The sequence below is a fragment of the Solea solea genome, chromosome 3, assembly GCF_958295425.1.
Source record: "Solea solea chromosome 3, fSolSol10.1, whole genome shotgun sequence".
Lineage (NCBI taxonomy): Eukaryota > Metazoa > Chordata > Actinopteri > Pleuronectiformes > Soleidae > Solea > Solea solea.
In genome coordinates, this window is record NC_081136.1 from 18,672,015 (window position 1) to 18,684,471 (window position 12,457).

At 44.5% G+C, this 12,457-nt stretch overlaps 1 protein-coding gene across 1 annotated transcript; it reads right to left on the minus strand.

Annotated features, from left to right (window-relative positions):
- Window positions 1-4,801: 4,801 nt before the first annotated feature.
- Window positions 4,802-11,463, minus strand: LOC131455983 (uncharacterized). The gene is made up of 5 exons (XM_058623923.1): window positions 6,609-11,463; window positions 6,037-6,077; window positions 5,384-5,443; window positions 4,965-5,249; window positions 4,802-4,879 (listed from the first exon to the last, which is right to left on the minus strand). Exons 1-5 carry the CDS (start codon window positions 11,461-11,463, stop codon window positions 4,802-4,804), a joined length of 5,319 nt encoding a protein of 1,772 aa, XP_058479906.1.
- Between the last annotated feature and the right edge of the window lie 994 nt (window positions 11,464-12,457).

The window sequence follows — 12,457 nt, forward strand, 5'->3', positions numbered from 1 at the left end:
TGTGCAAGGACCTAGGACCGAGCACTAACACAGTAGTGTGCAAGGACCGAGGACCGGGCCCGCACACAGTGCGCGTAGGGTCCGAGCCCACGCAGTGGGCGAGGACATATTGTTATTCTAGGAATTATTAGGGACCGAGCACTCACACAGTGTGCGAGGACCTATTGTAATTCTAGCAACATGGACCAAGCACTAACAAAGCAGTGTGCAAGGACCTAGGACCGAGCACTAACACAGTAGTGTGCAAGGACCGAGGACCGGGCATGCACACAGTGCGCGTAGGGTCCGAGCCCACGCAGTGGGCGAGGACATATTGTTATTCTAGGAATTATTATTATTTTCTTTCTCTCCACGGGATCTTGAATTTGACCCCCTAAACCAGCGTGAAAACGGACGAAAATTGGCACGCACATCAGAACTGCCGAAAAATTCGATAAAATAGTGGAATTGCGAAAAAACTATGCAAAATGGCTCAGTAGCGCCCCCACAGGTCACGTGCCTATGGAGCAGGCAAAATTTAGTTTCACCGAATTTCCCCAAATTTGGAGGGGCGATTGTTCGGCGCAAGCCGAACAAAAAATCCTTTTGACACCATGACCTCGACTCAACAGGAAGTCGGCCATCTTGGATTTGGCGTCCATCTTGGCGTTTTACAAGTTTCGTAACTGAACGAACTTGTCTGAGGGCGTTCATCGTAGCGGCGCGGAAAACGCGTCAAATTGTTCCAGACCCATCCAAGATCTAAAGTTATAGAAAACTTTCGCAGATTCAAAGGGGCGTGGCCACGGCAGCCATCGGAATTTTGGCGAATTTTGGCGGCTCGCCACGAAACAACACGTGTGCTATAACTTCGCCATACTTTGGCCTATCCACATGAAACTTCATACGTGACTCGAGACCCCGCCCCTGAACACGTCTACGAATGCGAACTTGACCCCAACGCCATGTCGGCCATTTTGATTATCGCGTTTCGCCGCTAAACAGGAAGTGCCCTGTAACTCGCCCAAAAATTTCCCGATTGACCCAAAACTTGATATGTGAGACCATGTGCCCGCCCTGAACACATATGCAAGACATCACCTGCACACAGGAAGTAGATCCTCTGAAACAGGAAGTGCCCTTTAACTTCACCAAACATTGACCAATCAGCCCGAAACTTGATACGTGGTACCAAGGGCCCGCCCTGAACACGTCTGTAAGACATCACCTGCACACAGGAAGTAGGGTGCCTGAAACAGGAAGTGCCCTGTCATTTGCCCATACATTGACCAATCGGCTCCAAAATTGATACGTGGTACCAAGGACCTGCCCTGAACACATCTGCAAGACACCACCTGCACACAGGAAGTAGGTCGCCCGAAACAGGAAGTGCCCTTTAACTCCGCCAAACATTGACCAATCAGCCCGAAACTTGATACGTGGTACCAAGGGCCCGCCCTGAACACGTCTGTAAGACATCACCTGCACACAGGAAGTAGGGTGCCTGAAACAGGAAGTGCCCTGTCATTTGCCCATACATTGACCAATCGGCTCCAAAATTGATACGTGGTACCAAGGACCTGCCCTGAACACATCTGCAAGACACCACCTGCACACAGGAAGTAGGTCGCCCGAAACAGGAAGTGCCCTTTAACTCCGCCAAACATTGACCAATCAGCCCGAAACTTGATACGTGGTACCAAGGGCCCGCCCTGAACACGTCTGTAAGACATCACCTGCACACAGGAAGTAGGGTGCCTGAAACAGGAAGTGCCCTGTCATTTGCCCATACATTGACCAATCGGCTCCAAAATTGATACGTGGTACCAAGGACCTGCCCTGAACACATCTGGAAGACACCACCTGCACACAGGAAGTAGGTCGCCCGAAACAGGAAGTGCCCTTTAACTCCGCCAAACATTGACCAATCGGCCCAAAACTTGATATGTGAGACCAAGGGCCCGCCCTTAACATGTTTGCAAACCATGACCTGCATACAGGAAGTAGGTCTTCCCAGACAGGAAGTGACCCGTAACATTGCCATACGTCGACCAATCTGCACTAAACTTCACATGCGAGATAAGTAACCCGGCCAGAGCCCACGTTATACATGACATGCCGGTAGAGGGTGGCGGCCGCGAGGTCCCGTACAACGCTGCTTGCAGCTTTAATTAGGGACCGAGCACTCACACAGTGTGCGAGGACCTATTGTAATTCTAGCAACATAAACCGCGCACTCACACAGCAGTGTGCAAGGACCTAGGACCGAGCACTAACACAGTAGTGTGCAAGGACCGAGGACCAAGCACTCACACAGTGCGCGGAGGGTCCGAGCCCACGCAGTGGGCGAGGACATATTGTTATTCTAGGAATTATTATTATTATTATTATTATTTTTCTCCGCGGGGAATCTCGAATTTGACCCCCTGAACCAGCGTGAAAACGGACGAAAATTGGCACGCACATCAGAACTGCCGAAAAATTCGACAAAATTGTGGAATTGCGAAAAACCAATGCAAAATGGCTCAGTAGCGCCCCCACAGGTCATGTCTATGGATCAGGCAAAATTTAGTTTCACCGAATTTCCCGAAACTTGGTGGGGCGATTGTTCGGCGCAAGCCGAACAAAAAATCCTTTTGACACCATGACCTCGACTCAACAGGAAGTCGGCCATCTTGGATTTGGCGTCCATCTTGGCGTTTTACAAGTTTCGTAACTGAACGAACTTGTCTGAGGGCGTTTATCGTAGCAACGCGGAAAACGCGTCAAATTGTTCCAGACCCATCCAAGATCTAAAGTTATAGGAAACTTTAGCAGATTCAAAAGGGCGTGGCCACGGCAGCCATCGGAATTTTGGCGAATTTCGACGGCTCGCCACGAAACAGGAAGTGCGCTATAACTTCGCCATACTTTGGCCTATCCGCACCAAACTTCATACGTGACACCAGACCCCGCCCCTGAACACGTCTACGAATGCGAACTTGACCCCAACGCGATGTCGGCCATTTTGATTATCGCGTTTCGCCGCTAAACAGGAAGTGCCCTGTAACTCGCCCAAAAATTTCCCCATTGACCCAAAACTTGATATGTGAGACCATGTGCTCGGCCTGAACACATATGCAAGACATCACCTGCACACAGGAAGTAGATTGTCTGAAACAGGAAGTGCTCTTTAACGTCGCCAAACATTGACCAATCGGCTCTAAACTTTATATGTGAGATGAAGGGCCTGCCCTGAACACGTCTGTAAGACATCACCTGCACACAGGAAGTAGGTCGCCCAAAACAGGAAGTGCCCATTAACTTCACCAACCATTGACCAATCGGCCCGAAACTTGATATGTGGTACCAAGGGCCCGTCCTGAACACATCTGCAAGACATCACCTGCACACAGGAAGTAGGTCGCCCGAAACAGGAAGTGCCCTGTCATTTGGCCATACATTGACCAATCGGCTCCAAAATTGATATGTGGTACCAAGGGCCCGCCCTGAACATGTTTGCAAACCATGACCTGCACACAGGAAGTAGGTCTCCCGAAACAGGAAGTGCCCTGTCATTTGCCAAACATTGACCAATCGGCCCGAAACTTGATATGCGAGACCAAGGGCCCACCCTGAACAAATCTGCAAGAAATCACCTGCACACAGGAAGTAGGTCGCCCGAAACAGGAAGTGCCCTGTAACTCGCCCAAAAATTAACCGATTGGCACAAAACTTAATATGTGAGACCATGGGCCCACCCTGAACACATCTGCAAGACATCACCTGCACACAGGAAGTAGATCCTCTGAAACAGGAAGTGCCCTTTAACTTCACCAAACATTGACCAATCGGCCCGAAACTTAATATGTGGTACCAAGCGCCCGCCCTGAACACGTCTGCAAGACATCACCTGCACACAGGAAGTAGATTGTCTGAAACAGGAAGTGCTCTTTAACGTCGCCAAACATTGACCAATCGGCTCTAAACTTTATATGTGAGATGAAGGGCCTGCCCTGAACACGTCTGTAAGACATCACCTGCACACAGGAAGTAGGTCGCCCAAAACAGGAAGTGCCCATTAACTTCACCAAACATTGACCAATCGGCCCGAAACTTGATATGTGGTACCAAGGGCCCGTCCTGAACACATCTGCAAGACATCACCTGCACACAGGAAGTAGGTCGCCCGAAACAGGAAGTGCCCTGTCATTTGGCCATACATTGACCAATCGGCTCCAAAATTGATATGTGGTACCAAGGGCCCGCCCTGAACATGTTTGCAAACCATGACCTGCACACAGGAAGTAGGTCTCCCGAAACAGGAAGTGCCCTGTCATTTGCCAAACATTGACCAATCGGCCCGAAACTTGATATGCGAGACCAAGGGCCCACCCTGAACAAATCTGCAAGAAATCACCTGCACACAGGAAGTAGGTCGCCCGAAACAGGAAGTGCCCTGTAACTCGCCCAAAAATTAACCGATTGGCACAAAACTTGATATGTGAGACCATGGGCCCGCCCTGAACACATATGCAAGACATCACCTGCACACAGGAAGTAGTTGCTCTGAAACAGGAAGTGCCCTTTAACTTCTCCAAACATTGACCAACCGGCCCGAAACTTGATATGTGAGACCATGTGCCCGCCCTGAACACATCTGCAAGCCACAACCTGCCAACAGGAAGTAGGCCACCAGAAAGAGGTGGGGTGAAGTAATAAAGCTAAAAGCATGAGATTCACTTGCAGCTCTTTCAAATATTTTCACTGCTATCTTCAACAATAAAAAGTGCCTGAGTTTCCAAACCTGACAAATGGTTAAAAATTACCCTTCATGTAAATGTCAAATCAGTAAGCAGGGCACCACAGGGAATTGAACCCCGTCCTGGTAAAACCAGGAGTCCAACACCAGTGCCTTTTGCTTTTTGACACAACACAGAAGGAAAAGCAAAACCTGCATTAACAACAGCATATTATGACATCATAGCATGAAATGATCCTTGTACTGCATGACCATCCACCCTGGGAGGACTGGGATCCTCTGGCTCAGTTGCACCATCACAGTCAACCTGAGCCTGAACCTGAACCTCAACCTCAACCTCAACCTGAGTCTGAACTGGAGCCCCAACAGAAGTACTGGGCTCATTCACATCTGTGGACGGGTAAGGAAGAAAAGCATCACTCTGACCTTTGCTGGATCTTTGTGTGTGCTGACCCTCCTCCTCCACCACCACATCCATGGCAGGAAATGGCTCCACAGACTCCTCCCCCACACGCGGTGCTGCCTCCACCTAGGAAAAAAACAATACAACAGTGTGAAAAAAGTCACATGTACTTTCATTATTACTACTAAAAAAGCTCTTCTACTCAAGACAAGTAATTTCAAATACCTTAAATGTTGGACAATAAAAAGAAAATGACAAACCTGCTTCTGTGCCAGAGGCCTGCGGGAAGCAGTAGTTCTCCTGCGTCGCTCCACCACTTTCTAATGACAGAAAAACAAATTTAAATTTTTACAGCAGTCTTACTTTTTAGTTATGGCCATTAAAAATAAAGACAAAGACATGCATTCGACAATCATGGACAGAAGTGACCTAATATAATAAATATACTGTATTTATCAGCAAAAAATATCAAGTAACACATCTGCAAGCCACAACCTGCCAACAGGAAGTAGGCCACCAGAAAGAGGTGGGGTGAAGTAATAAAGCTAAAAGCATGAGATTCACTTGCAGCTCTTTCAAATATTTTCACTGCTATCTTCAACAATAAAAAGTGCCTGAGTTTCCAAACCTGACAAATGGTTAAAAATTACCCTTCATGTAAATGTCAAATCAGTAAGCAGGGCACCACAGGGAATTGAACCCCGTCCTGGTAAAACCAGGAGTCCAACACCAGTGCCTTTTGCTTTTTGACACAACACAGAAGGAAAAGCAAAACCTGCATTAACAACAGCATATTATGACATCATAGCATAAAATGCTATGATGTCATAGAAAATATTCTAATACTGTTGTAACGCAGGAAAAGAAACCTATCCACAAAACAAGTTACAAATACTTACACTGTTTGACTCACCTTTCCTGGACCACCACAACATGGACTAAGATGTACAACACCTATGAGAAACAGGACAGGAACAGGGAGAAACAGCAAAACAGAACACAAACAAACACAGCCCCAACACCTAAAAAACCCACCACATTGAAAGTCCAAACACTAACAATACACAGTGATGTGAATCCGAAGAATCCTAGCAACACAACAAGTAATCTCAAACAAAACTTTCATGATCAAAATTGCTCTGCAAAGTGCAAAGACTTAATTCGAGCCGATTTCTGCCCCCTCCTCATGATTACCTCCAACATAAAACAGTGGCAAGTTCTCCAAACCTGCCCGGCGGCTACCTAAGTCAGGGTACTTCACTACCGATGCAGTTACCCAGTCAAATGCACAAATGAACAGCCACAATGACAACAAATCTACCACTAACAAACCATGGGGACTCTAAAATACACATTAACAATTACCGTACCTCTCTCAGCCTCTTATCAAATCAAGCACATAACACATGATCTTACAACTGTAAAAAACAAATAACTACAGTTCCTCATCTTCCTCATCATCATCATCTACAACCGTCAAAGTACACAAAATCCCCTCATGATCACTAAAGTAAGTGGGACAAACAACAGACCCAACAACATACTGTGAGGACTTTAAATACACATGATCTATTAAAGTACCTCTCTCTGTGGTTGGTTCTGAGACGTCCTGAACAAAGCCTCTGTCAGTTACAAATTTGCAGATTGATGATGATTTTAAAATGTCATCATTGAAATCTCCCATGATTGTGATAGTTTCACACTGTGGATCGAGCCAATCAATTAATTTGCCGAGATGTTCTTTAAACAAAGACATGGGATATGAAGGTGGTCTATAAATCACGGCTACCAATATCTCATAACTAATGAATTTAAAAATTAAACATTCTAAATTTACATCAGGCATTTGGAGTCTTTCATATGCCACATTGTTTGAAGTGTACATGCCCACTCCACCATGTTGTTGTCCTTGCAAAGCAATTAAGGCCAGATTGTTGCTAGAATAGGACGAACTGCGAGGACAACTATGAAAAGTATAGCCATCAATGTTTAGTGTTTGGGCTGGTGGAGAAGCTGGTAGCCATGTTTCTGTAACAGCAATACAGTTAAGCTGCAAATGCTGTGTACATGTTGCCAAATCTGCAAGGTGAAGAGTTAAATTTTGTACATTCATCAAGAACACAGTGAATGTTTGTGTACTTAATCTGTGTTCTGTGAATACATTTTCTATCGGGAATTTGGGCATATTCTGAATTGCATCCTTAATGTCGTCCTTGCAATATATTGCTTTCTCTTTGAAATCTTGAATTATCAATCCTGACAAATTTCTAACACGACTTAATGCAACATAGGCTTGCCCAGCTGAAAATACCCTCTCAAGACAAACCACAGCTTCATCAACAGTAATACCCTGAACTTTGTGTACTGTAACAGCCCATGCCAGTTTAAGGGGAAACTGTCGTCTCATGCCACCATTTTTTGTAGCCCTTTCCTCTTCTGGTTCAATGGCTGTAGAACCTATTAAATCTATGGGAACATTTGGTGACTCCTTCCTCCTCTGTGCACCCACATGCTCGTCATCAAACTTCACATAGATTTTAAGAGGAAAGTCACTAGTCTCTGACCTAATTATATCTGTTACAGTGCCACAAACACCATTTACTAGACCATCCATTACATCGATATTTTTGATCAACATCACACGTGCATCTCTGCCAAGCAACAACTTCTCAGCCAAACACGTGTGAGAAGTGTTGGCATGATGTCGACCTTTCAGCTCAAGGTTCCCTGTTTTCTTGCTATTCACGTAATCTTTAGCATTTATCTCGACATAGTCGAGACAGGTCTCCCTTAACTGCAGAGTATTGTGCCCATTTACTTGCATATTTGTTGGGAAAATGTGTAAAGCTGGGCTGACTTCACCGGTTTCACAATTTTTCAAAATGTCTACGTCACTCTGCAGCATGGGGGTACCCTTTGAACGAGTTCTAACTCTGTTCAACAGCTGTGCAAAAACACCATCCTTCTGTCTGACTATCTCAGTCAGCTCAACAACACTAAAACTAGACCACAAGTTGATGGGTCCATTGTCAATGTACAGAGGTTTACCTCGGACTGGAGGAAGCTGGAAAAAATCTCCAACAGCAATCACGCTGACTTTCCCAAATGGGGAATAGTCACCGGTCTGTTTAATTTGCCTCAATCTGCCGTGAATATAAGCTAAGAGGTTATGGTCCACCATTGATATCTCATCAATAATCAATATCTGCAAATCAACATATTTAGCCCGCAAAGAATTGAGCTTCTCTTCACCCAAAGGGATGTATGGCAAGCGCACATCCTTTCCAATGCTAAACGTGCTGTGTATAGTTGATGCATGCAAATTGTATGCAGCAATCCCAGTGGGAGCGGTTAACAAGACACAAATGTTGTCAGGTTGACGACACACTGGTGACAATAACCTCGTTGCCTCATATTGAATGGCCTTGATCAAATGACTCTTCCCTGTCCCTGCACCACCTGTGATGAACACATGAAAGGGATCAGGGTTTTGACCGTTGATCTTGGCCAAACACCACTGACGAATTTCATAGAAAATAGACAGCTGTGTTTCATTCAAAGACCTAATCAAAGCCAATCCGTCACTTCTGCACATGATGTTGCTTTTCTTTTCCAAATGTGCAACCTGTTCACTACTGACTGCCAAATCTGGAATGTTTTCGGTTTCGTTTTCCTCCACAACCTGTCTGCTCTCTGTCCGTTCCTGATTGCTATCAGCTCGCTCGATCTCTTGCTCTGGGCACAGTTGAGCCCAGGCATCTTCAAATTCATCGCTGAGATCTACCGATTCCTGGATATTAGTCAATATTGCTGAGTCTATTTTTTCAAACCTGCCTCTGTTTTGGTCAACCACTGATTTGACAGACTGCAATGACCCATCACTCAACCTAACATGACCATCACCATAAAACAGTTCAAACGATTCAAAATTTGGAGGCTTTAACTGCTCGTCTACACGATAGGGCAAAAACAACTGCAAAATAGACATGTGAAATAATTCTGAATTTTTGGTCTCAGAAACACGCATATAACGAACAACTGCCGGTTGCGTTCGTGTTCTTTTTGTGACAAAACCGCAATTATTGTTCAATTTAATTGGGTTCTTGGATTTTTGATTTTTGGTCAGAATACGATATTCTGAAGCAAATGTTGCTATGCACATGTTATTAAATGTGCTGTCGTTTGGCCGATTCTTGTAACGCTCAACCAAACTAGTCATCCACATGTCTGAAGTGGTAAGTTCATTTGCAGTTGCTTTTTCCCTCAACACATTTATAGGCAGGCTCATTTTCACAACATTTTCCCCTGTTGGGACAAACACAACGTTCCTAGAATTTTCCCTGAGATGCATGTTTGTTAATCTATAAACTGCCTCTTGAGCACACACATCTCTGTTGTGAAGATAAACACTGCCCAAGTTTTTCAATGCTTGTTTTGCACTGACATTACCTTTACTAGCCTCTTTCTGGGCATTTGCCAACAACAATCCCATCTCCCGCTCTGCCTTGGAAATGTAAGAAATGATGTAGACAATGCAGGCATATGCATCAACCACATACTGGATGTCCAAATTTGCATTCCAGCATTTTAGCAGTGGTTTACTATACTGATTAATCCAAACTTCATTAGGCTGCCTTTTTAAAACAACGTGTGTTTTTCTGGCACAACGTTTGTATGCAGCCTCAAAAAGGGCTTGATTGATACCCAAAGATTGAAACAAATTTTCTGTGGTATCAAAGGTAAGGTCCTCATTTGACAGAGCACTCTTGATAGCTTTCAAAATGTTAGAGGCAAGCTCTTTATCCATCTTCTCAGGCTTGTCCTTACCCTGTTTCCCACATGTGCATATTACCTGATTTGTGTTGACATCAACATTCTTACATTGGCACATGTTTTTGGATGCCTCATCTTCCGTGGTGCGGCACACAAATGTCTGTGAGGAAGCAGGTCTGGGAAAGTTGAACCGACAAACAGTTTTATTCTTCCTACACGTCTTTGAATGCCTCTTTGAATGTTGCTGCACAGATGTCACAATGTCAAGTAAAACTTCGTCTTGTGAAGGTAGTTCACATGTTACATACTTGTCGATGAACTGAACTACCTCTTCATCTGTGTTTTCGTCTATCTTGGGGGCATTCTCAATCCAAAACAGACAATGAACATGAGGCGAACCTCGCTGCTGAAATTCCACTCGGTAAAAGTAGTCAATAATTTTACCGATTGGATGCAATGGAGACTTGAGAACCTCATTCAGAAAAACATGCCAGCGGAAATCAAACATCCTGGCAGCAGTGACAGGATTACGTCGGAGCAGGTCACATCTGTCTGCCCACTCCAAACTTTCTACTGTCTGAGTTCTCCCTTCTTGCTTCAGAATACTGTGCAGAAGGTTAGTCCACCGCAGATCAGCAGAAGAAAATGAACAGAACCACGTAGGAATACCCAGCTGACGAACACAAGCAATCAAGTCACGCTGTACTCCTTGCCAAAAAGACGGGGTACCTCTGATCGGTTTGAGAAAACGATACCCTTCATCATACTGCAACAGCTTCTTCAAAGACTCGTCATCTTTCAACAAGCGGTTGCTCACCTTTTGTGTCGTACCGTCTCCCTTACCTTTTCGTAAGGCAATCGACACACTGGACACAACCTGTTGAATTTCAGACATGTACTGACCAAAAAAGATGTACTCTACATTCTGAGCAAACCTGCTATCAGCATGTAGAATCCTATTGTTAAGATATCGTGACATTGTCAAACGATATGGCCTACTCTCATGATAGGTGTTGTGTCCCAGGGGGAACAACACTGGGAAGCATTTGGCTTCATTTGCAAGATCAGACAGCATTTTCACAGGACTGTTCCCTTCTCCTGGAGCCAGATTCAGTATATCGTCAAAATACTGATCCAGAGCTTCCTGACCAACATCAACTGGCAAGAGACAGGTGTCCTGGAACATACAGTGCTGCTGTCGATCATGCAAAAGTTCATCTTCACCCTCTAAAGTTGCATCACCACTTTCTACTGTGTCACACAATCTTTCCTGTCTTTTCTCCTGGCTCAGCATATCATCAAAATACTGATCTAGGGATTCCTCCTCAACATCAACAGCCATGGAGCAAGTGTCCTGTAACATACAGTCCTGCTGTCCATCATGCAAAATCTGTTCTTCAACATCTGCCATTTCCTCACTACATCCTTGTCTAGCATCACTACCTACTTCTACATCCTCTACATCTGGTTGTCTGCCTAATTCATTGAGCCACTCCTCATTAAACTCAATGTCTTTATAATGCACATTAGCCTGTTTTAAATACCGCAAGGCTTCCCTAATGTGCATCGTGTCAACATACTGATACCTGTAATGCCCTTTGTAAGTTAGCTTACGTTTCAGTTTTACAGGTAGCAAAGACCCTTCCATAGTGGAACGGGGCAGCACATTGCTAGTCTGAACAATGTTAGCTGGAACACATGTCACAGGACCATGTACTCCATTTTGCCCGCCTTTAGGCAATGCCAACATTTTCATAAAGGGAATATGTAATGCAATCAAGTGCTGCTCTAAACTATTTAAACATGACAACTCAGGTGGAACAGGATGAACCTCTAACCTATTTGTTACACTTTCAGGTGGCATTTCACCTCTGTTAACCTTATCATGACATGTGTAACAAATCCATAGCTGACCTCTAGCTGTATCCACCCAGTGACATGGCATCACACACTCATCATTACAATGATGTAAATACTCTTCTGTTATGCATTTATTGGCAATTGCAGCTGAGTTTTTACTCTTACTGTAAACATCTATCCTACAATTCAGAACCTGATGTCTAAACGACAATCTATGACAGACACAACACACGAAATCTGGACCGTCTCTGACTTTGTCCAAAAATTTCTCCATCAGAAAATCAAAATGCTTTGACTTTTCTTTAATTTCTTGCATCCTCTTCCTGTTACATGCTGCAACACGCCTCCTATGCTCATGATTTCCATGGTACTTCTGTGTACTCATGGCTTTTACATTCTGCCTGTGCTTTTCATCTCTACAGTATTTTTGTTTGCTTATGGCCTTTACATTGTGTCTGTGCTTTTCATCTTTACAGTATTTTTGTTTGCTCAGGGCTTTTACAGTCTTCCTGTGCTTTTCATCTTTACAGTATTTTTGTTTGCTCAGGGCTTTTACAGTCTTCCTGTGCTTTTCATCTTTACAGTATTTTTGTTTGCTCAGGGCTTTTACAGTCTTCCTGTGCTCTTCATCTTTACTGTATTTTTGTTTGCTCAGGGCTTTTACAGTCTTCCTGTAACATTCATCTTCACTGTATTTCTGT